The sequence below is a fragment of the Martes martes genome (genome assembly GCF_963455335.1).
Source record: "Martes martes genome assembly, chromosome: 8".
NCBI lineage: Eukaryota > Metazoa > Chordata > Mammalia > Carnivora > Mustelidae > Martes > Martes martes.
The window spans coordinates 111539031-111561213 of NC_137895.1; the positions used below are offsets into that span (position 1 = coordinate 111539031).

Genomic DNA, 22183 nt, shown 5'->3' on the forward strand with positions numbered 1-22183 from the left:
CTGAGGAGTGTAGAGCAAAAATGGAAAGGCCAAGGGTATAAGCTGATGTGGTTAACAAAATCTTTACTGTGTGTACCTGTTCTTTTTTTTTTTTAAATTTTTTTTCAGTGTTCCAAGATCCATAGTTTATGCACCACACCCAGTGCTCCATGCAATACGTGCCCTCCATAATACCCACCACCAGGCTCACCCAACCCATCCCACCAGGCCCCTCCAAAACCCTCAGTTTGTTTCTCAGGGTCCACAGTCTCTCATGGTTTGTCTCCCCCTCTGATTTCCCCCACCTCACTTCTCCTCTCCATCTCCCAATTTCTTCTGTGTTATTCCTAATACTTCACAAGTAAGTGAAACCATATGATAATTGACTCTCTCTGCTTGACTTATTTCACTCAGCATAATCTCTTCCAGTCCCGTCCATGTTGATACAAAAGTTGGGTATTCATCCTTTCTGATGGAGGCATAATATTCCATTGTATATATGGACCATATCTTCTTTATCCATTCATCTGTTGAAGGGCATCTTGGCTCTTTCCACAGTTTAGCGACTGTGGCCATTGCTGCTATGAACGTTGGGGACAGATGGCCCTTCTTTTCACTACATCTGTATCTTTGGGATAAATACCCAGTAGTGTAATTGCAGGGTCATAGGGAAGCTCTATTTTTAATTTCTTAAGGAATCTCCACACTGTTTTCCAAAGTGGCTTCACCAACTTAACATTCCCACCAACAGTGTAAGAGGGTTCCCCTTTTTCCACATCCTCTCCAACACTTGTTGTTTCCTATCTTTTGGCCATTTTTTTTTGGCCATTTTTTGGCCATTTTTTGGCCATTCTAACTGGTGTAAGGTGGTATCTCAATGTGGTTTTGATTTGAATCTCCCTGATGGCTAATGATGATGAACATTTTTTCATGTGTTTGTTAGTCATTTGTATGTCTTCTTTGGAGAAGTGTCTGTTCATGTCTTCTGCCCATTTTTCGATGTGATTATCTGTTTTGTGTATGTTGAGTTTGAGGAGTTCTTTATAGATCTTGGGTATCAGCCCTTTGTCTGTAGTGTCATTTGCGAATATATTCTCCATTCTGTGGGTTGCCTCTTTGTTTTGTTGACTGTTTCCTTTGCTGTGCAGAAGCTTTTGATCTTGATGAAGCCCCAAAAGTTCATTTTCGCTTTTGTTTCCTTTGCCTTTGGAGATATGTCTTGAAGGAAGTTGGTGTGGCTGATGTCGAAGAGGTTACTGCCTATGTTCTCCTCTAGGATTTTGATAGATTCCTGACTCACGTTGAAGTCTTTTATCCATTTTGAGTTTACCTTTGTGTATGGTGTAAGAGAATGGTCAAGTTTCATTCTTCTACACATAGCTGTCCCAATTTTCCCAGCACCATTTATTGAAGAGACTGTCTTTTTTCCACTATATTTTTTTTTCCTGCTTTGCCGAAGATTATTTGACCATAGAGTTGAAGGTCCATATCTGGGCTCTCTACTCTGTTCCACTGGTCTATGTGTCTGTTTTTGTGCCAGTACCATGCTGTCTTGGTGATCACAGCTTTGTAGTAAAGCTTGAAATCAGGCAATGTGATGCCCCAGTTTTGTTTTTCTTTTTCAACATTTCCTTAGGAATTCGGAGTCTGTTCTGGTTCCATACAAATTTTAGGATTGTTTGTTCAAGCTCTTTGAATAATGCTGGTGGAATTTTGATCGGGATGGCACTGAAAGTATAGATGGTTCTAGGCAGTATAGACATTTTAACAATGTTTATTCTTCCAAGCCATTCTTTTCCATCTTTTTGTGTCTTGTTCAATTTCTTTCATTTTTGTTCTGTAGTTCCTCAAGTTAGGTTTATTCCCAGGTATCTTATGGTTTTTGGTGCTATAGTAAATGGAATCAATTCTCTAATTTCCCTTTCTATATTTTCATTGTTAGTGTATAAGAAAGCAACTGATTTATGTACATTGTGCCTGTTCCTTTGTAAATTGGGGATTTGAAGGACATATGTTAAGTCCCAAACTCTGGACAAACTAAGTAAAACCAGTTTTAACCAGAAATATCTCTGTGAGTTATGTCAGATCCTGGCGGGTCACCCATCTCTGCCAGGAAGAGAAACTAGGAGTGAGCCCATGAGTTTGGTTTTACTGAATGACCTGGCTGGCAAGTCTATTTTCACCATACTTTGAGAAAACACCCACATGGTGGATTTGGTCTCATGAGGACTGATTTTCAGAGCTCACAGAGCCAGAGTGGGTACGTTGGGTGAAGTGATGAGGAAATTGACTGAAGGAGTCACCCTAAACAATTGGGTAGATTTCCATGGAGTGTTCTTGGTGATATACTGGTGTTCAGAGGAAAGCTCATTTGATTGGTTTCTTGTGTTAAGATCTGGCAGTAACCATCTTTCAGGGACATCTTCTGCAATAGTATTTACTTTGTGCAATTTTTCTCAGAGACTAGAACATGGGAGTGACTAACCATATAAATGATAGTGGTAAAACTCATTCATAAAATATGATTCCTCTCTTGATTTTGCTCTTCGAACCAGCATGCTTTTCCAACAGGCAATATTTGTTTGCAGCCATGGGCAGGGCTTAGGTCTTTGTGCTTCTAGGCAACTTTATTCCATTTAATACCTATGTATGGCCAGCCCACCCCCACCCCCACCCCCGCCACTCTGCCAGCACTAAGGTGATGTGGTGGTGGTTGTGGCGAGTGTTTGTGTCTATATGTAGGTGTGTGTGTTTAAAGGAAAGAGGTTTAGAGTGTCTGTTATCTTTTGTTGCAATGGAGCACAAGAAAACAAACCCACTGTGCAATCACATTTCAAACCCCTATTTGCATCACATCCATGAACATCCTGTGGGTGAAATCAAGACACATGGCCAAGGCCAACATCAAAGGGTATTAGTTCTATTGCTGTATAACAAATAAGCACAGTCTTAACAGCTTCTTCTCTCAGTTTCTTTGGATCTGGTGTCCAGCAAGAGCTCAGCTGAATCCTCTGCTCAGGGTCTCATCCAAGTACAATCAAAGAGTCACCCAGGCTGGGGTCTCACTGGGAGGCTCCACTAGGGAGAGAAACATTTGATTCCCTGCTCCCGGAGTTGTTGACAGCATTCTGTTCTCTGCAGCTGTAGGATTCAAGGCTGCTTTCTTCTTCAAAGCCGGAAGAGAGAGATACAGACTTGCAAGATGGACACTGCATATTTATATACTCACACAAATGTGATCATATCCATTCCTTGACTTTTATTCCATTTCATTGATAGAAGCAAGTCACAGGCCCTGCCCATACTCAGCGGCAGGGAGTTGTGCAAAGGTGTGAATATGTGGGAGGGGGATCATGGGGCCAGTGCCACTCTAAAGTCTGTCCATTACAAGTATTTATGTAACAGTTTACCCTGCCACAGGAACGTGACTTGCAGAATATAAATATATTTATATATTAAAATATACTTACATATAGTTTATAATATATATTTATATATATAATATAAAATACATTTACATATATTTTATAATACATAAATATATTTTATATTATAAATATAAATATAAATTTATATATAAAAATATATTTATACATATTTAATGATTGTGATGAAGTCATGATCTTAAGAAAGAGAAACACATGCACATGGAAGTTATAAACACTGTAAAACAATGTTTTCTGGTAGAATCAGAAGATGGAAGGAAAGGAGGGGATATTTCAGAAAGATTCGAGTGACTATACCTTCCTCCCTTGTCTTGTGCTAGAGATGATAATCACCTTTCCATTCTGGGCACCGTGGAAAGCCTGCCACAGTTCGTTCTTTCCCTTCTGTCTTCCCCATCCCATATCATGGTTTCCTTCCTTCTATGGGAAAACTAGTGTATTCCAAGGTGGTACTTCTTGCTCAAAAAAAAAACGAGTGGTCGTTACCCCTTCCATTGAATTCTGGATCTTAAAGCTATGCCCTCTGTTCCAGCTTTCCAGATTTCTTTTGCATAATTAAAAATGCAAATGTTAAGGTATTTTTAGTCCATAAAGAATTAATCAGTCACATCACAAACCCCTCTCTCTCAGCATATGTTGGTCTGAAAAGATAGGTCAGAACTCCAGCCTGCAGGGCAGTAGACCCAGCGTTAGATCAGAAGGAACAGACAGCTTTGGAGAGGCAAGGCTAGGTGGAAATGCTTAGTTGTCTTTTTTTTTTTTTTTTTTTTAATATTTTTGTTTCTTGGGCCTGTTACTGGGGGATCACTGGCGTTATCTTGGTGCAGTGGAAGTAAATAGCCTAGAAAAGCAACGTATGAAACAGGCAGCATCCGCAGAATACAAAGTAGAGGTTGCAAGCTAGCCGGCCACAGACCTATTTGGTTTGGTTTTTTGTTTTGTCTCACCTTAGCTCGAAAAAAAGAAAGTAAGCTAACATTTAAAATTCAGGGAATCGGGGAGAAGACTATAGTTCTGGCTTCTCTGTAAAGAAAAAGAAAATAGAAGGCAACGTTAGGCTCACATCCCTTCAGGACAACTATCTGCTGAAACCAAGTAAGGGACCCCCTTTCCAGACCAAGCGTATTACTCCCATTTGTCACAGAACCCACGTGGGTGTCCCAAGGCCGTCGGCTTTCCTTCCGTCCTTAGTTAATTGCCCCACGGGCCTGGGAATTTGTCCCGACTATAATGTTTACAGGCTGAATTGTTTTCTAAGTGGTGTCCATATGGCACCTGCAGTGCTTTCGAATACATACAGATTCCTAGGACCCGCCCACGACTGACTGACTCAGAAACTCTCTAAGTGAGTCTTTGTCAATCAGCATCTTTAAGCAAGTGCTCTGGATGATTCTCATGGACGCAAGAGAACGCCTGTTGATGTTTCCTTTCTCACTCACTGGACCTAAGGCGATGGTTGGGTATCGTGCCTGCAGGGCTCAGGCACAGGACAGACTCCAGAGCTCATGGGCACATAGGATCGTTGCTACAGTTGGCTGCTTTTGCAAAGCACGTCGCAGTGGTCCATTCCAAAGGCTATAAAGCCTAGCACTCTGTGTGATCTTCCTCTGATGGAGAGGGTACAAATGCCTTGTAATTGTGAATGGGAAAGATCTGAGTTCCATATAATTCAGGGTTACACTGTTCATGCCGGACTAGGAATCTCCATAGTGGGTGAGCCAATGTATCCTTGTTTTAATGCTGTCAGAAAGACTTGCAGATAATTACTGAACCAAAACCAACCACCATCATTTAGTTGAAAATTTATATATACACACACAAAATACACACACACATAAAAGTATAAAAGAAAGTTCCAATTGGACTAAAACTAAAAAAAAAAAAAAAAAAAAAAAAAGTGTAAGGGAAGGCTGTGTTGGTGTTAGACTTAAATTGTCTTATGTCTGTGGAGATTCTTACGAAAAAACTATCTCTGGCATGCCTGGGTGGCTCAGTCAGTTAAGAGTCTGCCTTCAGCTCAGGTCATGATTCCACAGTTCCGGGATCGAGTCCCATCTCCAGCTCCCTAATCAGTGGTGAGTCTGCTTCTTCCTCTGCCTGCTGCTCCCCTGCTTGTGCTCTCTCTCTCTCTCTCTCTCTCTCTGGCAAATAAATAAATAAAATCTTTTTTAAAAAGGAAAAGGAAAAACCATCTCTGTAATTGTCCTCTTCATCCCTTGTTTCTGTAGAAGTTATGATTTACTGGCTTGTCATTAAGAGCTGTATTGTCTCTCTCACCCATCTGATAACTCGTGTGGTATCTTTGTTATTCCCCCACACATAAAATAATGAGCAACCTAAATTGTCAATGAACCTAAGTATAAGTTGATTGGGATGTGTAGGCCTTAGCCACTAATGCTAATGAATATTTAAAATTTCCTTTGGCTTTCTTGGCAGAAGAGCCAACCAAGAACTTTAGAAGTCCAAATGTGAATTATTGGCCCGTTATAGACTGGCCTGAGAAACAGAGTGAGCAGTTGCAAGAGATTCATTCTTGAAGCCAGGATTTCACCTTCAGACTGCCAACTGTTGTCCCCAAGGATGCTTGATGGTCTTCCAGTCTTTGGAAGTCATCATCAATCATGAAAACCATTGCGGCCTGTTTTTCAATTTCAATCCTTAATGTGGCTTCGCTAGTCTTAGGCAAGTGGGTTGCCATTCTCTAGAGCAAAGGAGGAAAGGAAGCAAAGGAAAAGAGAGTGAAGCAGTGTCTCACCAGCTGCTGAGATTTGAAATAAGGGCAAAAGTGACTTCCAGAACTTGGCTGTTACTGTGAAAAACATTGAGGTCACCAGAATTTAAAATTAAGGACACTGGGTCAACTTGCTGTATTGGGAGATTCTCACTTTCAATTAACCACAAGTAGTAGGAGATCAGTTTTCATCAGTGGTTTGGACTTCATGAACCTAATAATGATAGGGTTAAAACTGTCTATGCTACATGAACATAACAGGGAAATATTTCTAGTCAGACCTGTAAAATATTTTGTCAGTCAAGCCTCCTACGAGCCTCATATTAAAAGCTATGAAAAGTATTCCAGGAACAAAAAAGTCACAGTTGGAGAAACAGCAGTGAGATTAACGAATGCTCACTTCCTATCTCAGGAACTATCTTTGTGCCTACATTATCACAGCTTCACATGGAGAGCAGGAGTTCCAGGGATTGGGTACTATGTTGGGAAGCCATTACTGTAAGTGTATGTGTTCAAAAATGTAAGATGCTTTATATGTTTCTTGCAAACCAGTGAGAATAACAACCTGCTCAGCTCAAGAGTATGGAGGGGAAGTTTTAAGCAGTATCCAGACGTGGGCTGAAGCCTTGTCAAGTAGCACATTGTACAGACCTATTAGCCTTTAATGTTCTCAGGGTGATCTGTTCAAAATATTTGTCAGAAGAAAAAAGGGAAGACAGGGTTTTATTGACGGGAAAAATAATCAAACTGGGAGTATTGCCAGAATGTTCCAGAAGCTCTAATAAAATTAATAGCAACATAAAGATGATAGGGATCTACCCAGTGGATTAAATGATGAAAGACTATCCCATATTCTTGGAAGATATTCATATTTCCTGTATGTGAATATTTTCAATCTGAGATTCTTAAACCTTCAGAATTTTTCAAAACACATGGAATCATATGAAGATATATATTGGAGAATTTTATGTACTCCACTATGGCAGACTTCTTCTTTCCAAGCTACCTCTGACAAATTACATGACCCAGGGCGGGTGTGCAGCTAGAGGAACTCAGAATCACACTGAGTAACCAGGGTAACATGTTTTCAGTGAAGAGACCCCGTCTTCTAGGAGCTTATAGCTCTCCTTTCTGTGAGCAGCTTGGAGGGTATAGTTGATAAATGCAAGGCTTGATTCTCGCCCTCAAGGAGTCCGATGTGTCACTGGGGAGACAGCATGTACCTAATGTGCTTGAATAGCTCTCCTGATAGGACATGACTTCGTCCTCAGGGGATAACATAGACCAAAAGTGCCATGAGATTTAAGATTGTTTTAACTTGGCCATCTCTGCAACTCTTGCCAAAGACTGTTTTTAAAATCTGTATGATTTTATAAAGCAGGGGCTTTGGAGTCTGATACACGTTTTACTGAGGGACCTAACACGGCACAGCAAAATCAGGGATGGACTGGGTTCCAGAAGAATCTGGATTCCAGCCTCCCCTCCCCGTTGATGGGGAGACTGCAGACAAGTCACGAAAGTCATTTTCTACATGTGCGTGTTTGTGTGTGTGTGTGTGGTGAGAGAGAGAGAAAAATACTACCATTTGTACCTATCTTAAAAGCTTTTTGTGAGAATTAAAATTTAATGCTATCAAAAAAGAAGGCAACATTATTATCAGCTAACTGGTGAAATCAAACTGCCCCCCAAAGTTTTGTTTTTTTTTTTAAGATTTTATTTATTTATTTGACAGACAGAGATCACAAGTAGGCAGAGAGACAGGCAGAGAAAGAGGAAGGGAAGCAGGCTCGCTGCTTCACAGAGAGCCAGATGTGGGGCTCAATCCCAGGACCCTGGGGTCATGACCTGAGCCGAAGGCAGAGGCTTTAACCCACCGAGCCACCCAGGTGCCCCCAAAGTTATTTTTTAAATGCTTGTCCTTTATGCTGTGAGACCTGCCTTTTGTATACAGATAACTCCTAAACAGAAACTTTATATAATGGCATTATGAAAATGATACTGCACGTTCGTGAGGCTGTGTTGTTACTTAGTTGTTACTTGGTTGTTGCAACTAGGATATTTAGAGCAGAAATGATTATCATGTCCAATTCATCTGTATATAAAACCCCACACCTCAGAGGTATTAAGTGGCTTAGTCTGAGAAGGTGGGGGAGCGAGGATGGGACCCTGGTATTTCTGTCTCTTAATGCAATGTCCTTTCCAAAAAAATGTTGCTGCCAACACCTTGCCAGATTACAGAAAGGAAATGAAGCTTTTAAAGTACCGCATAAAACAGGAATGTCTAAAAATACTGCTTGCCCTCTTGAATATCTGAAACAAGTCTTCAATAAGTCTTAATCATAAGAACAAAATGAAAGCGTTTTAAGTGCCCAGATATTGTCTTATAAACTCACTGCCTCTTAAACGGTGTCATTCCACAGCCAGCTGCCATTTCCTTCCCCTAGCAACTGCACATCACAGATTGTATCTCTGAAGGGTGTTCATTGCTGCCCCTTCTCTCTTTTAGCAACAGATCAACGCCTAGCAACCATGATCGGATACAGCGTCTACGGCAAGAATTTCAGCAGGCGAAGCAGGATGAAGATGTGGAAGATCGGCGACGCACCTATAGCTTTGAGCAACCCTGGGTGAGTGCGCGGTTCGGCAGCACAGAGAACAGTCTGACAACTTGCCTGCAGTAAAGAGCCACTGAGCTCTGACCTTCATCCTTTATGAAACAAGACAAGATGGAGCCAAATTCCTTTGACCTTTAACATATTGACCTTTTCCTCATTTCCATCTGGGTTTCATCATTGCTAATTTCATTTTATATCTTGTTGCACCATCTGTCCATTGCATAATCAGTTGCATTTGCCTTATGACAAGACATAGCCAAGGGATTCTTGCTCTCAACTATGCACTTTTTTTTTTAACTTTAGTAAATATTTTTCTATATACATTTTTTTTCAGAATCAGAGCCAGAATAAATTAGTTCAACACATGTCTATTGTGTATCTACTATACACAAAGTATAGTATTTAGGAATTCTTGATTCTTTATTCTCCCTCATCCCCTTTGTGTATTTGTGGAATCCCTCTGGGTTAGCTGCCCATATCCCTGTTCTAGTGTGTCCTGCTCACAGCCACCACAGTGATTTTTCTAAAGCAAAATTTTGAATGGCGTCTCAGGGACCAGAAGAGAGAGTCCAAATTCTACAGAGTGGTGTGCTAATCCCCCTAAGTCCAGCCCCAGACTTGTGCTCTGTTCTTGTGTTTTGCCTTGGAGAAGATGCGATTGCTGAGAATGGGAGGCACTGGGGGAGATTTGGTGGGGGACGGGGTGGTGGAGAGGTTCAAGATGACGGGAATTTTGAGGAATCTCTTTGGAAACTTGAGAGAGAATCTGTTAGAGGTGAACATACAAGCTGCTTGAGGTGGGAGGTTCTAGCTGAGAGTATTAGTAAGTCTAGTCAACATTGTACTGTGCCCATAGCCAACAGGGCTTAGAGGACTGGGAATCGAACAATGTTTGGATTAATTCAGTGTTGGGGATTGGCAAGACAGACATGGCCGAAAATCAGGGAAGGCACTCTGGAGGCTTGGGGAAGATGCTGGTGGAGCATTGCCCAGGCTGGGTGAGTACAGCTCAAGGAAGCATTACCCCAGTTGCCTGGGAGGATGCAAGAAAGGTCGGTGGTCTACAGATTGGAAAGCGTAGGGGGCTGTGGGCAAGATGATATATCTTTTAAGAGTCCAGGATCTTGGAGGTGGGACAATTCTGGATGATTTGAGGTCAAAGGTATCCCATCCATGTGAGTTCCTGAAGTAAATGAGAGATTAAGGTCCAAAAAGTTCATGAGTTCAGTTCAATGCGCTGGAATTATAATTACACTAGATATTTGGGGAAGTAGGACTAGGAGGAATAGTAGTGTTAGTAAGGGCTTAAAGTGGAAAAAAAAATCCTGTTTTATTTGGGAAAGGGTATGTACCCAGCTGACCCAGAATTGAGAGGTTGGTTATTTTGTAGGGAAGCAGAGAGAAAGGTAGAAATGTAGTCAGAGACTTCAAAGCTAGATTAGGAGTTTGAAGAAGGATGGTATCAGGACAGAGCACAGGCCCACTGGCCAGGTGATCTGGCTCCTCAGGCCTCTTTTCTGATGTTGTAAACCAAGAGAGTTAGAGTAGATGGTTGAGTGCCAGTTATTAAACCCTTTGTTATAAAATGAAAATTTAAGAGGAAGCTGAGTTCGTAAGGCGAAGTGGATACAAGGAGAGCTTCTCCGAGTGTGGTCCACAGACCAGCACTTTGAACTGTCACTTGGAAGCTTGTTATAATTGCACATTCTCTGGCCCTGCCTCAGACCTTCTGGATCTCCACCTCTCTGGGTGCGGCCCAGGAATCTGTATTTTAACAAGGCCTGGAGGGGTCCTTCTAGAGCCTCTTCAACTTGGAGAAGCGCTGTTCTAGACCTCCAGTCATCTCTGAGGTCCTTTTTGGTTCTAAAATCCATCACCCTCAGTAGACTCTGCTCAAGGCCAGAAACCTATAAACCTTTTGATTGTGGGGTTTAGGGGTCAAACTGGAGTCTGTGGGAGATAATTTTGAGAAAGAGGAAGAAAAGTGGGAGAAGTGGTGCTACCTCAGTTCGAGTGAGGAAGGTGGAACCTTGGGGCAGGCAATAGGCAGAATGAGACCAACATCCAAGAGTAAGGATTGTGAAATCAAGCCCAGCCTAACTTTGGGAGGTTATAAAACAAGTTCAGCAGATATAATATCTAGGAAAATCTCTAACTGTGTTTCTGCAACAATATTGCAGAATTAATTACTGCAACAATATTACTATTAATGGCATGGCTTTTCTAAAACACTTATTTTTTTAGTTGATCAGGTAAATTGAGTCATTCTCAGGTAGCAGCATGACCGAATTATGTTAATCTATTTATTTTTTTTTTTAAGATTTTATTTATTTATTTGACAGAGAGAGAACACAAGTAGGCAGAGAGGCAGGCAGAGAGAGAGAGAGAGGAGGAAGCAGGCTCCCTGCCTAGCAGAGAGCCCGATGCGGGACTCGATCCCAGGACCCCGAGATCATGACCTGAGCTGAAGGCAGAGGCCTAACCCACTGAGCCACCCAGGCGCCCCTATGTTAATCTATTTATATTGTTTGGCATAATTGACTCAGTCTCTTCCTACCAGGTTTCCTAAAGCAGGGTTCTTTCTCTTTTTTTTTTTATTAAGTTTTTAATTTTAATTCCAGTATAGTTCACACAGTGTTATGGTAGTTTCAGGTGTACAATATAGTGATTCAACACTTTCATATAACACCAGGTGCTCATCACAACAGGTGCACTCCTTAATCCCTATCACCTATTCACCTATCCCCCCACTCACTTCCCCTCTGATAACCATCAGTTTGTTCTCTGTAGTTAAGAGTCTGTTTCTTGGTTTCTCTCTCTCTCTCTCTCTTTTCCTTTGCTCATTTGTTTCGTTTCTTAAATTCCACATATGAGCGAAATCATTTGGTATTTATCTTTCTCTGATTTATTTTGCTTAACATTATACTCTCTAGCTCCATTCATGTCATTGCAAATGGCAAGATTTCATTCCTTTTGATGGCTGAGTAATATTCCATTGTGTGTATTCTGCCTCTCCTTTATCCATTCATGTATCAGCAGACACTTGGGCTGCTTCCATAACTTGCCTGTTGTAAATAATGCTGCAATAAACATAGGGCTGCATGTATCCCTTTGAATTAGTGTTTTTGTATTCTTTGGATAAATATCCAGTAATGCAATTACTGGATTGTAAGGTAGTTCTTTTTTTAACTTTTTTTTTTAAGATTTTATTTATTTATTTGACAGACAGAGATCACAAGTAGGCAGAGAGGCAGGCAGAGAGAAAGGAAGGGAAGCAGGCTCCCTGCTGAGCAGAGAGCCTAATGCGGGGCTCGATCCCAGGACCCTGGGATCATGACCTGAGCTGAAGGCAGAAGCTTTAACCCACTGAGCCCCCTTTTTTTCACTTTTTGAGGAAACTCTGTACTATTTTCCACAGTGGCTACATCAGTTTGCATTCCCAACAACAGTGCATGAGGCATCCTCAGCAACACTTGCTTTTCATACTGTTGATTTTAGTCATTCTGATAGGTGTGAGGTGATATCTCATTGTAGTTTTGATTTGCATTTCCCTGATGATAGGTGATGTTGAGCATCTTTTCGTGTGTCTGTTGGCCTTCTGGATGTCTTCTTTGGACAAATGTCTGTTCAGGTCTTCTGGCCATTTTTTAATTGGGTTACTTGATTTTTGGGTATTGAATGTATCAGTTCTTTATATATTTTGGATACTAACCCTTTTCAGATATGTCATTTGCAAATATCTTCACCCGTTTGGTAAGCTGCCTTTTAGTTTTGTTGATTGTTTCCTTTCCTGGACAAAAGCTTTTTATTTTGATAAAATAGTTTTTATAGTCCCAATACTTTATTTTGCTTTTATTTCACTTGCCTCAGGAGACATACCTAAAAATATGTTGCTACAGCCAATGTCAAAGAAGTTACTGCCTGTGCTCTCTTTTAGGATTTTTATGGTTTCAGGTCTCACATTTAGGTCTTTAATCCATTTTGAGTTTATTTTTGTGTACGGTGAAAGAAAATGGTCCAGTTTCATTCTTTTGCATGTGGCCGTCAGGTTTAACCAACACCATTTGTTGAAGAGACAGTCTTTTCCCCACTGGGTGCTCTTTCCTGCTTCAATGAAGATTAATTGACCACATAATAGTGAATTCATTTCCGAGTTTTCTATTCTGTTCCATTATCTGTGTGTCTATTTTTTGTGCTAGTACCATACTCTCTTGATCTCTTCAGCTTTGTAATAGAAGCCGATGTCTGGAATTTTGCTGCCTTCAGTTTTGCTTTCCTTTTCACGGTTGCTTGGCTATTTGAGGTCTTTTGTGGTCCCATACAAATTTTAGGATTGTTTGTTCTAGTTCTGTGAAAAAATGCTATTGGTATTTTGATAGGGATTGCACTAAATGTGTAAATTGCTTTGGGTGGTATAGACATTTTAACAATATCTGTTCTTCCAATCCATGAGCATGGAATGTCTTTACATTTCTTTGTGTCCTCTTCAATTTCTTTCATCAACATTTTATAGTTTTGGAGTACAGACCTTTCACCTCTTTGGTTAATTAAGCTTATTCCTGAGTATTTTATTATTTTTGGTGCAATTGTAAATGGGATTTTTCTCTTCTTTTCTCTTTCTGCTGCTTTATTATTAGTGTATGGAAATACAGCAGATTTCTGTACATTGGTTTTGTATCCTGTGTCTTTTACTGAATTCATTTATCAGTTCTCATAGTTTTTTGGTGGAGTCTTTTGGGTTTTCTATATGTAGTGTCATGTCACCTGGAAATAGCGGGAGTTTTACTTCTTCCTTATTAATTGGGATGCCTTTTATTTCTTTTTGTTGTCTGATTGCTTTGGGACTCCCAGCACTATGCTGAACAAAAGTGGTGAGAAGAGTGAACATCCCTTCTTGTGCCTGATCTTAGGGAAAGCTCTCAGTTTTTCCCCATTGAGTATGATGTTCTCTCTGGGTTTTTCATAGACGGCCTTTATGATTTTGAGGTATATTCCCTCTGGGCCTACTTTTTTGAGGGTTTTTATTGTGAATGGATGTTGTACTTTGTCATATGCTTTTTCTGCATCTATTGACGTGATCAGATGGTTTTTACCCTTTCTCTTATTGATGTGATGTATCATGTCAATGGATTTGAAGCAGGATTCTCTTTTGAGGTGTGGTAAACATCCTTAGCTATGTATATTTGCACAGAAAGGCTGAAAAGAGGAAAGAGTACAGTGGCCACTGAGGGAGAAGTCCAATCCTATATGAAAATGGTTCTCAAACACAGAGTCCTAATCAGCAAGAGCCTGCCTGGGTTTCTCAGTCCCCATACCACACTGTGAGGAGCAGCAGAGTACCTCTTTACTTGGGAATGTGGATTTCAAACCAGAATTAAATAATTAATTATTTAGTTGATCAAATGTATTGAGTGCTTATTACTGTGTTCTAGTCGGTGTGTTTGGTGCGGGAGGACAAAGACAGGAAGAAAAGACTACCCTTAGGACCCTACAGTTGAGCTGATCCAAAAGAAAAGAGTATTTTGTACAGTTTATGATACAGCTGTGCACAGAGTATTAAGCACAGAGGAACCACAGCCAAATCAGTGTGGCTGGTGAGGAAAGGCTGGAAAGAAGACCTCGGTGTTCACTCTGGGGGCCATGCTTATCTTCTCTGTATCATTTCAATTTCAAGTACATGTGCCGGCATGTACTTGAAAGAAAGAACACCTCGCTGAAGTTGAAATAAATGTTAAATATATAACTTTGAAAAAGAGAGAAACATGTATTTGGGAACTCAGATTGATTAGACTTCTGGTTGCTGACATTGTATCCCCCTGCAAATGTCCAAGTTTGTTTGAGGCTAAATGAGGATTTCATACTTCTTAGCTGTAGATGTTTTTCATTGGAAGATGTAGAGATGATTTAATACCAATTTTGATTCATTTATAAGGATTTTTTTTTTCTTAATGGTAGTGGGGAATATGTTGACATAGATTTCTATTTATCTGCTTAATATGATCTTGTCAGGAAAAATGTTTGAGAAAATTTTACACATCCAGAAACTCACCTACTGAAGGTCATAGGCCAAATTATTGTATAACAAAATGCCATCGCAACTTTAGACTGACCGCTTGGCTTGTATTATCATTTCCTGTAATGAGTGAGTGGGGAATTATTTGGATGACAAGCTGATTACTATAAGAATGGAATAATTCCTAAATTGTGGGTCAGAAGTTGACCTTTTCTTTCCCTTTTTAAAAAAATTTTTTTATTTTCAAACAATTGGGATCTTGCTGTGTACTGTTCTTCCTGCTGATCATATAAATGGGCTTCAAGTGACTCTAATTCTACCTAGTGTATTAATTTCCCTACCAATTCTCATTGTTGCCTTAATAAGAGCTGCTCAGTTGTTCAAAAGGTAGCTGGGTGTATGGTTTTTATTATGTTTTATAAAATGAGCTTTGAGTGTCTTCGAGTCTTTTTCTTTTTTTTTCCTGTATGTACTCTGACCTTGAAAGGTCACTGTGTTTGGAAAGGATGAGACTGTGATCTCACCCATTAGAACGGTTTGTAATCATTTTCGTTATAAGGAGCCACAAACTCATCTTCAAACTATGTGTCCGTCTTAGTCCACAGTAGTTGAAATTGCCATGCTTGTTGGAAATGCCACACGCAAAGTGCAACCAGATGTATCACACAGAAAAAGATCCAAGCCAATTACTTTACATACAGAGAGCCATGCTGCAGAAAATGCATCCACGTAGCCCTTTTCCATTCATCCATTTTCAAAATGTTCTCCCTAAACTCCAGTAGTGTGGAATGCACCTGTTCCTGGGCTTTTGTTCAAAATAATGTTCGGGCCTAAGGGAGCTGATTTGTGGCACAAAAAGTCTTTAAGGTGAGCAGAGGCCTAGAAAATTTCCTTAGCTCCATAATTAAAGTGAATTCTATCCCAAGTTGGGTAAGAAAAGAAGAAGGAGAAGGAGGAAAAAGCAACTTCTTCCCCGGTGTCGTGCCAGGTACAACATAAATAAAGCAGCAAGTTGTTTTAAATCTTTCTTAAGATAATGGAACAATAGCTGAGGTTAGGGTTATTATCGCAGAGCTCAGATATGGACAGGACTTAGTGTTGCTTTTAAAAGAATTAAATTGCAGGCTGCAGACAGAAGTACAGTATGCTGTTAAAACTTTGCAGATACCTGAGTGTTGCCCACAAGGAGACTTGCTGGCTGAGGCGGTTGATAGATGGGATAATGGAGCCTTTAATAGCTATATTGCTAAATCCTTTCCATCCCAGGTTGGTAGTGACTGAAAGTAGTTTAGTCCTTCAAATGGAAAATTGATCCTCTGCGATGTGAATACCCTCTTCTCCTCCAAGCTTTCTTCCTAGCTGTCTTTAAACAAATATAACAAAAAAAAAAAAAAAATCTGTCCTTTTCTCCATTTTTCTGTCTTGCACTTTCAATGGCTCCTCTTCCCTTTTTAGGGTTTTGTCTGCTTTAATTAGCAAGCCAGTCGGTAGTACACAGCCACCCCACGCCCCCAGATTGCCTTCCCTGTACCTGGGGAATCAGAGCAAATGATGCTTTTGTTTTGGTTTTCATCTTTCTTAAGACTTCAAGGGTCTATGCTCTGATTTCCTTATAATGGGGCTCCATGCCTTGACTCAACAAATACCTTCTCGGTTGATGGCCTCACAGTTCACATTGGGTGAAAATCACCTCTCTTAGAAGTCCACCTGGAGAAAGCCATTCCTGCAGGAAAAGGGGGGCCCTTTACTCATGGCCAAAGCCTCCATGCTGCTGCAAAGCAGACCCCTTTCTTGTAGCCGCAGGCCCCATCCCCCCACCCAAAGTCTCCATGACCAGTGGGCCGTGCCACCCACAGAGGTGTCAGGTAGTGGAAACAAGTGATGCTGCTTTGGGTTGCCATTAGCACGTGACACTAGAGAGCTTGCCTGTTCTGTAGAGCTACTCTGTATTTTCAACCTACCTGCTGTTTGAGGGCGGGGCGGCAGGGGGAAGTAGATCCAGACACTGGTTGGGAAAGAGGAGATAGAGACAAACGGTGTATAAAAATCAAACAAACCAAAAGACAACTGACAGAATGGGAGAAGATATTTGCAAATGACATATCAGATAAAGGGCTCGTATCCAAAATCTATAAAGAGCTTATCAAACTCAATACCCAAAGAACAAATAATCCAGTCAAGAAATGGGCAGAGGACATGAACAGACATTTCTGCAAGGAAGACATCCAGATGGCCAACAGACACATGAAAAAATGCTCCACATCACTCGGCATCAGGGAAATACAAATCAAAACCACAATGAGATACCACCTCACACCAGTCAGAATGGCTAAAATTAACAAGTCAAGAAATGACAGATGCTGGCGAGGATGCGGAGAGAGGGGAACCCTCCTACACTGTTGGTGGGAATGCAAACTGGTGCAACCACTCTGGAAAACAGTGTGGAGGTTCCTCAAAAAACTGAAAATAGAGCTACCCTACGACCCAGCAATTGCACTACTGGGTATATATCCTAAAGATACAAACGTGGTGCTCCGAAGGGGCACGTGCACCCGAATGTTTATAGCAGCAATGTCCACAATAGCCAAACTGTGGAAAGCGCCTAGATGTCCATCAACAGATGAATGGATAAAGAAGATGTGGTATATATACACAATGGAATACTATGCAGCCATCAAAAGACATGAAATCTTGCCATTTGCGACGACGTGGATGGAACTAGAGGGTATCATGCTTAGCGAAATAAGTCAATCGGAGAAATATAACTATCATATGATCTCTTTGATATGAGGAAGGGGAGATGCAAGGTGGGGGGGTTTGGGGGGAGGTAGGAAAAGAAAAAATGAAAAGATGGGATTGGGAGGGAGACAAACCATAAAAGACTCAATCTCAAGAAACAGACTGAGGGTTGCGGGGGGGAAGGGGGACGGGAGAGGGTGGTGGGGAAATGGACATTGGGGAGGGTATGGGCTATGATGAGTGCTGTGAAATGTGTAAACCAGATGATTCACAGACCTGTACCCCTGGGGATAAAAATACATTATATGTTTATTAAAATAAAAAATTAAAAAAAAAAAAGAGAAAAAAAAAAAAATCAAACATGTATTTATAAAAACTTTATGAGGGAAACTGGTATGCTCTGCAGATTTTCCAAGCATTAGTCACATCATTAGTAGCAATTAAGCTTTTCAACATTCAGAACCCACAAGAGTTCGATCGATAGTTGTAGAAGTACCTTGGGTGAGGGGTAGAGGTGGAGGGCTGCGAAGGCGGGATCAATAGACAAAAGTTAACTTTGTCTTGATTCAAAGTTTTTAGTGGGTCCACTTCAGAAAATAATTACCAAGGTTAGCAGTTGCCCCTTTTTAAAAAGAATAAACATTTTACACTCTTTACGTGATTCAGTGGTGTAGCCGTTCTTCCTGCCCGCTACCAAATGTGTAAATTACCATTTTTATCAGCACGTGGGATGTATATTAGGGTTGCAGCACATTTGAATTGCTGAAATGGGGACTCCAGATCTCAGGTGGGCGTGTGTTCTTTCAGTGATCGTGGCCATCATCTTCACCACAGCTTTTCCTCCGAAGCAGACAAACTTCTTGTAGCTCATTTTTGCTTTCAATATGTGCCCTTTGAATGTATGAGAAAATTTGGGAATTTTGATCATTGATAATTTAAATAGGAAAGTCACTCAAAAGTATCATTTAGATGGGCTCCTGGGTGGCTCAGTCAGTTGAGCCTCCGACTCTTGATACCAGCTCAGGTCATGATCTCAGTGTCATGAGATTGAGGCTCCATGCTAGGTGGGGAGCCTGCTTAAGATTCTCTCTCTTCCTCTTCTTGTTGCCCCTCTCAGCCCCCTCTCTCCCTCTCTCTCTGTCATTTATAAGAATAGCACATACATGTGTGTATTTGTGAACAGATACAGGTGCACACACACATAGGCTTACATGCTGCTTTACATGAAGAATAGTTAGAGTATCTAAAAACTATTTTCTCTAAATGTTCATAAAACATTAATGAATTTTCTTTCCTATGTAACACATGCACTTGTATATTAAGCTCTAAAAGTTTGACAACATTGCCTAGTTCTAACTGGCGCTGAAACATTGTATGGTGCGTAATTTATTTTTCTTCTTTCTTTAGCCCATGAACTGTTAACCGTTTTGGTTTTGTGTTCTTATTTTTTGTATTGTTTATTTTCACTTTGGCAAAAGAAGAATGATTTTGTTTAACTGAGGAAAATGCTTAGTTAATGACCTAATGTGATGAAAACACTGTGTAGATGATATTTTTAATATTTTGTTTTACACCAGTAAATGATGGGCAAGTTGTGTAGCTTTTCCAAACCTTATATAGTTGTTGGTACAGTATAAATAATATCTCTCTATAATCATGATAAAGACCAGCACTTTGCAACTCACGAAAGTAACATAGTTTTCACTGTGGTTTTAAACAAGAGCCATGAAGAGATCCACGTATCATGGCCCTCGAGTGTACTGTGTAAGATATCACCACATATTTATTTCTATTTACAATCTCTACATTACCATGGCTGTGGCAACCTTGGCTATTTTTTTACTTGAAAGGTCATTGCTTGTCACAAATTTCATCATGAACAAGGCCAGGTTATTTGTAATTTGCACTCTTAAAAACAGAGCTATTACCTTATTGGCTGGTGAATTTCCAGAATTATAACAACTGTAATTTACCCATGTGTTTCCCTGTATACATGTTACTTAGTTGTGGTGCTTGTTGATACTGTTTTATTTGAAAACCTGCACTTCTCTCTGGGGTTACAAATTACCTTTCTTCATTTCTTTATTTTTGTGATTTCTGGACTCCAGATACATTATTCTATTTCTGCCAGAGAGATGGAAACCCCACTATTTAAAAGTCAGGATTGTCCATTATAATACTGTTCCCACAATTTACATTTTTATGCGATCATCATTGAAATCATGGGTCAGGTTATTTTTGATTCGGGCCAAGTATGAAACTTGCCAGGATGAACTTACCTAGGTGTTGCTCTGGGCTGTTCATGTATATAAGCCTCCTGGAAATCTGCAGCTCAGTAACATTTCATTCTAAAGATAAGGGTGATTCTTTTTAAGAACTTACCTGTTTGCATGCTTTGAAAAAGAGAAATGGAATAAAATATTCATGGTAAGGTTAAGGTGTATATTTCATCCTAGTGGGCAGACTAGGATGACATATGTCAGTCTGCCAATACCAAATTCATTCACTCATGTTAAGTTTTCCAATCCCGTGTGATGATAATTTTATTATTGGAGTGCATCAAGATCCAACTAGATGCTCACCACTGATAAGGTTTGAGGAGAACGGTGTCAGAAACCACACACTGGAGGAAACAAAAGCCCTTCAACTTCTTCTTCTTCTGCTTTTTTTTTTTTTTCTGTCAGAATCAAATTTTCAGGCCTCTGGGAGAAACAACTTAAAAATACACCTGAAATTTCTACAAGACCTTACATTTTCTTTTCACATCTCCACAAGCAGTGTGTCACAGAACAGCATGAGCTTAAAAAGCTGGTGACTAAATCCTACTGGAGAATGCCAGATCTTTCAAGACTGCTTGACACATGTATATAGCTTATACTGAATGAAAAGGAAAGGGAAACGTGGTTCTTTTTTGAGGGTGTAAAGGCAATTGTGTAGTATTTTCTTGCTTTGCTTTCCCTCTGTCCAGTGGCTTCTGTCAAGCTTCCCATGCCTCACCATGAACAATAGAACCACTCAGTTCTCTTTTTGGCCAGCCTCATCGAGTGTAGTGGAAGAAAATGTCTGTCTTCCTTAATGGAGTTGATGAACAATTGGTTGATGCTTTGTTTGCATAAACAGAACTCACTCAGCAAAGTGTTTTCCTTGCTGAAGGCACCGCTGATGTGTTATTTGAACGGTGTTGTGGAGCAGGTCTCAGAACACACATTTGTTCCGGTGAGTGTGGTTATAAACATCCACTAGTAGAGACTGGGGTATTGTAAAGCCTAATCTCTTCACACATTATTTTTGTACCGGGATATTTTTAATATGTTCACTGACTATGCCCATATGCTTTGAAATTTTTGTCCCATATATTGCCTTATTATTGCTTACCAACAAATAAGATAATGCTGGCCAGGCAGAAAGAGAACAATAGACGATGCTTGCATTCTGTTCGCACAAAAGCCAGCCACAGGAGCTACTCCTTAAGTAGCAAGCCCACATGTTATCTTACAACTCTCGGAGCGAATGCGAAGACTCTGTTATTTTAGGAAATTAGTGTCGAGTCAAAGTCTGCCATTGGTTTTCAACTCCCAAAGAAAATCGATAGCTTGTTTTCAAGAGACATTCTTCACACAGAATATGCCTGTTGTGCAATGTTGCATAACACAAAGGGGAATAGAGGTCCACAGCGCCCAGATGGGTTACTTAGTGTCACCGATGCTAAGATAAACCATCGGTGGGTGTTTTGTAAAGTTAGAGGCACTGCTGTCTATTTTGAGCAGAGCTACTTTCATTTAAAAGGGCAGATCTAGAAGGGAAGGTAAGCTGAAAACTGTCAGTGAGAAGTTGAAGCATCCACGGGGGTTTGGTCTGCAAGGAACAGTCTACACAGCCGATAACTGATTTTGCTGAGACGCAGCAGTCAGTAGATGACCTGCTGACCAGTGTGTTTAGCCAGAAGGAGTGAAAGTTTCTCCATAGAATTTAATTAACCCAGGTAAAAAAACATGCCATTTCCTAATAAGAAGGCAACATGTATTATCTCATAACCCATTCAAGTAGCTGTTAGCTTTTGGGTTTGTTCTTTTGATGAGTGTTTCCATTCCCATGTGGCCGCCATCTGTGGGTTGGAGGAGACCTATGGCAAGCGTGACTAGTTTCAGCCAATCTTGATTCAAAATGTAACTGTCATCCTTCAATAAAAGGAGAATCCACTATATTGTTGTCTATTGCTAGGCTAAAATATGTAGCTGCTGAAACAATTCACCAGCTCAGCCAATGTTCTCGGACTTCCCCCACTTTTGTGAATTATTGTAGCAGATGTTTAGGGACTTGTTTATTTTTGGCATTGGCTTCCTCTGGTCTTCTGAGCAGACTCACTCCCCTATGTTTGCCAGAGAGACATGGGATACAAAGTGGTATCTAATGTTGGTATTTACCAAACCTCGTGAGGAAGACTAGAAAAGTTGACCTCTCAATTTCAGACCATCCTCCAGCCATAATCAAAATTTAAGATGCTTGAGTACTGCGCGCTTGGAAGAGCAAATAGAAAACACAGCCATCGACTTTTAAAAAATTCACAGAATGTGTAATGTGTTTCCGAGGCGATCCTTATGCATCGGAGCGGGGTCAAGCCGTCTGGTGACATCCACCCTTCCCTTCTTGCTAACCGATG

The 22183-nt window shown here is 40.5% G+C and overlaps 1 protein-coding gene across 19 annotated transcripts in view; it reads left to right on the top strand.

Annotated features, from left to right (window-relative positions):
• The window catches only part of PARD3 (par-3 family cell polarity regulator), a 655030-nt gene that overhangs the window by 624291 nt on the left and 8556 nt on the right, over positions 1–22183 (top strand). For all 19 annotated transcript variants that reach the window (XM_080812103.1, XM_080812093.1, XM_080812097.1 and 16 more), the window contains one exon: positions 8663–8783. In XM_080812103.1, coding sequence (XP_080668229.1) covers positions 8663–8783 — 121 coding nt within the window. The remainder of the gene's footprint in view (positions 1–8662; positions 8784–22183) is intronic.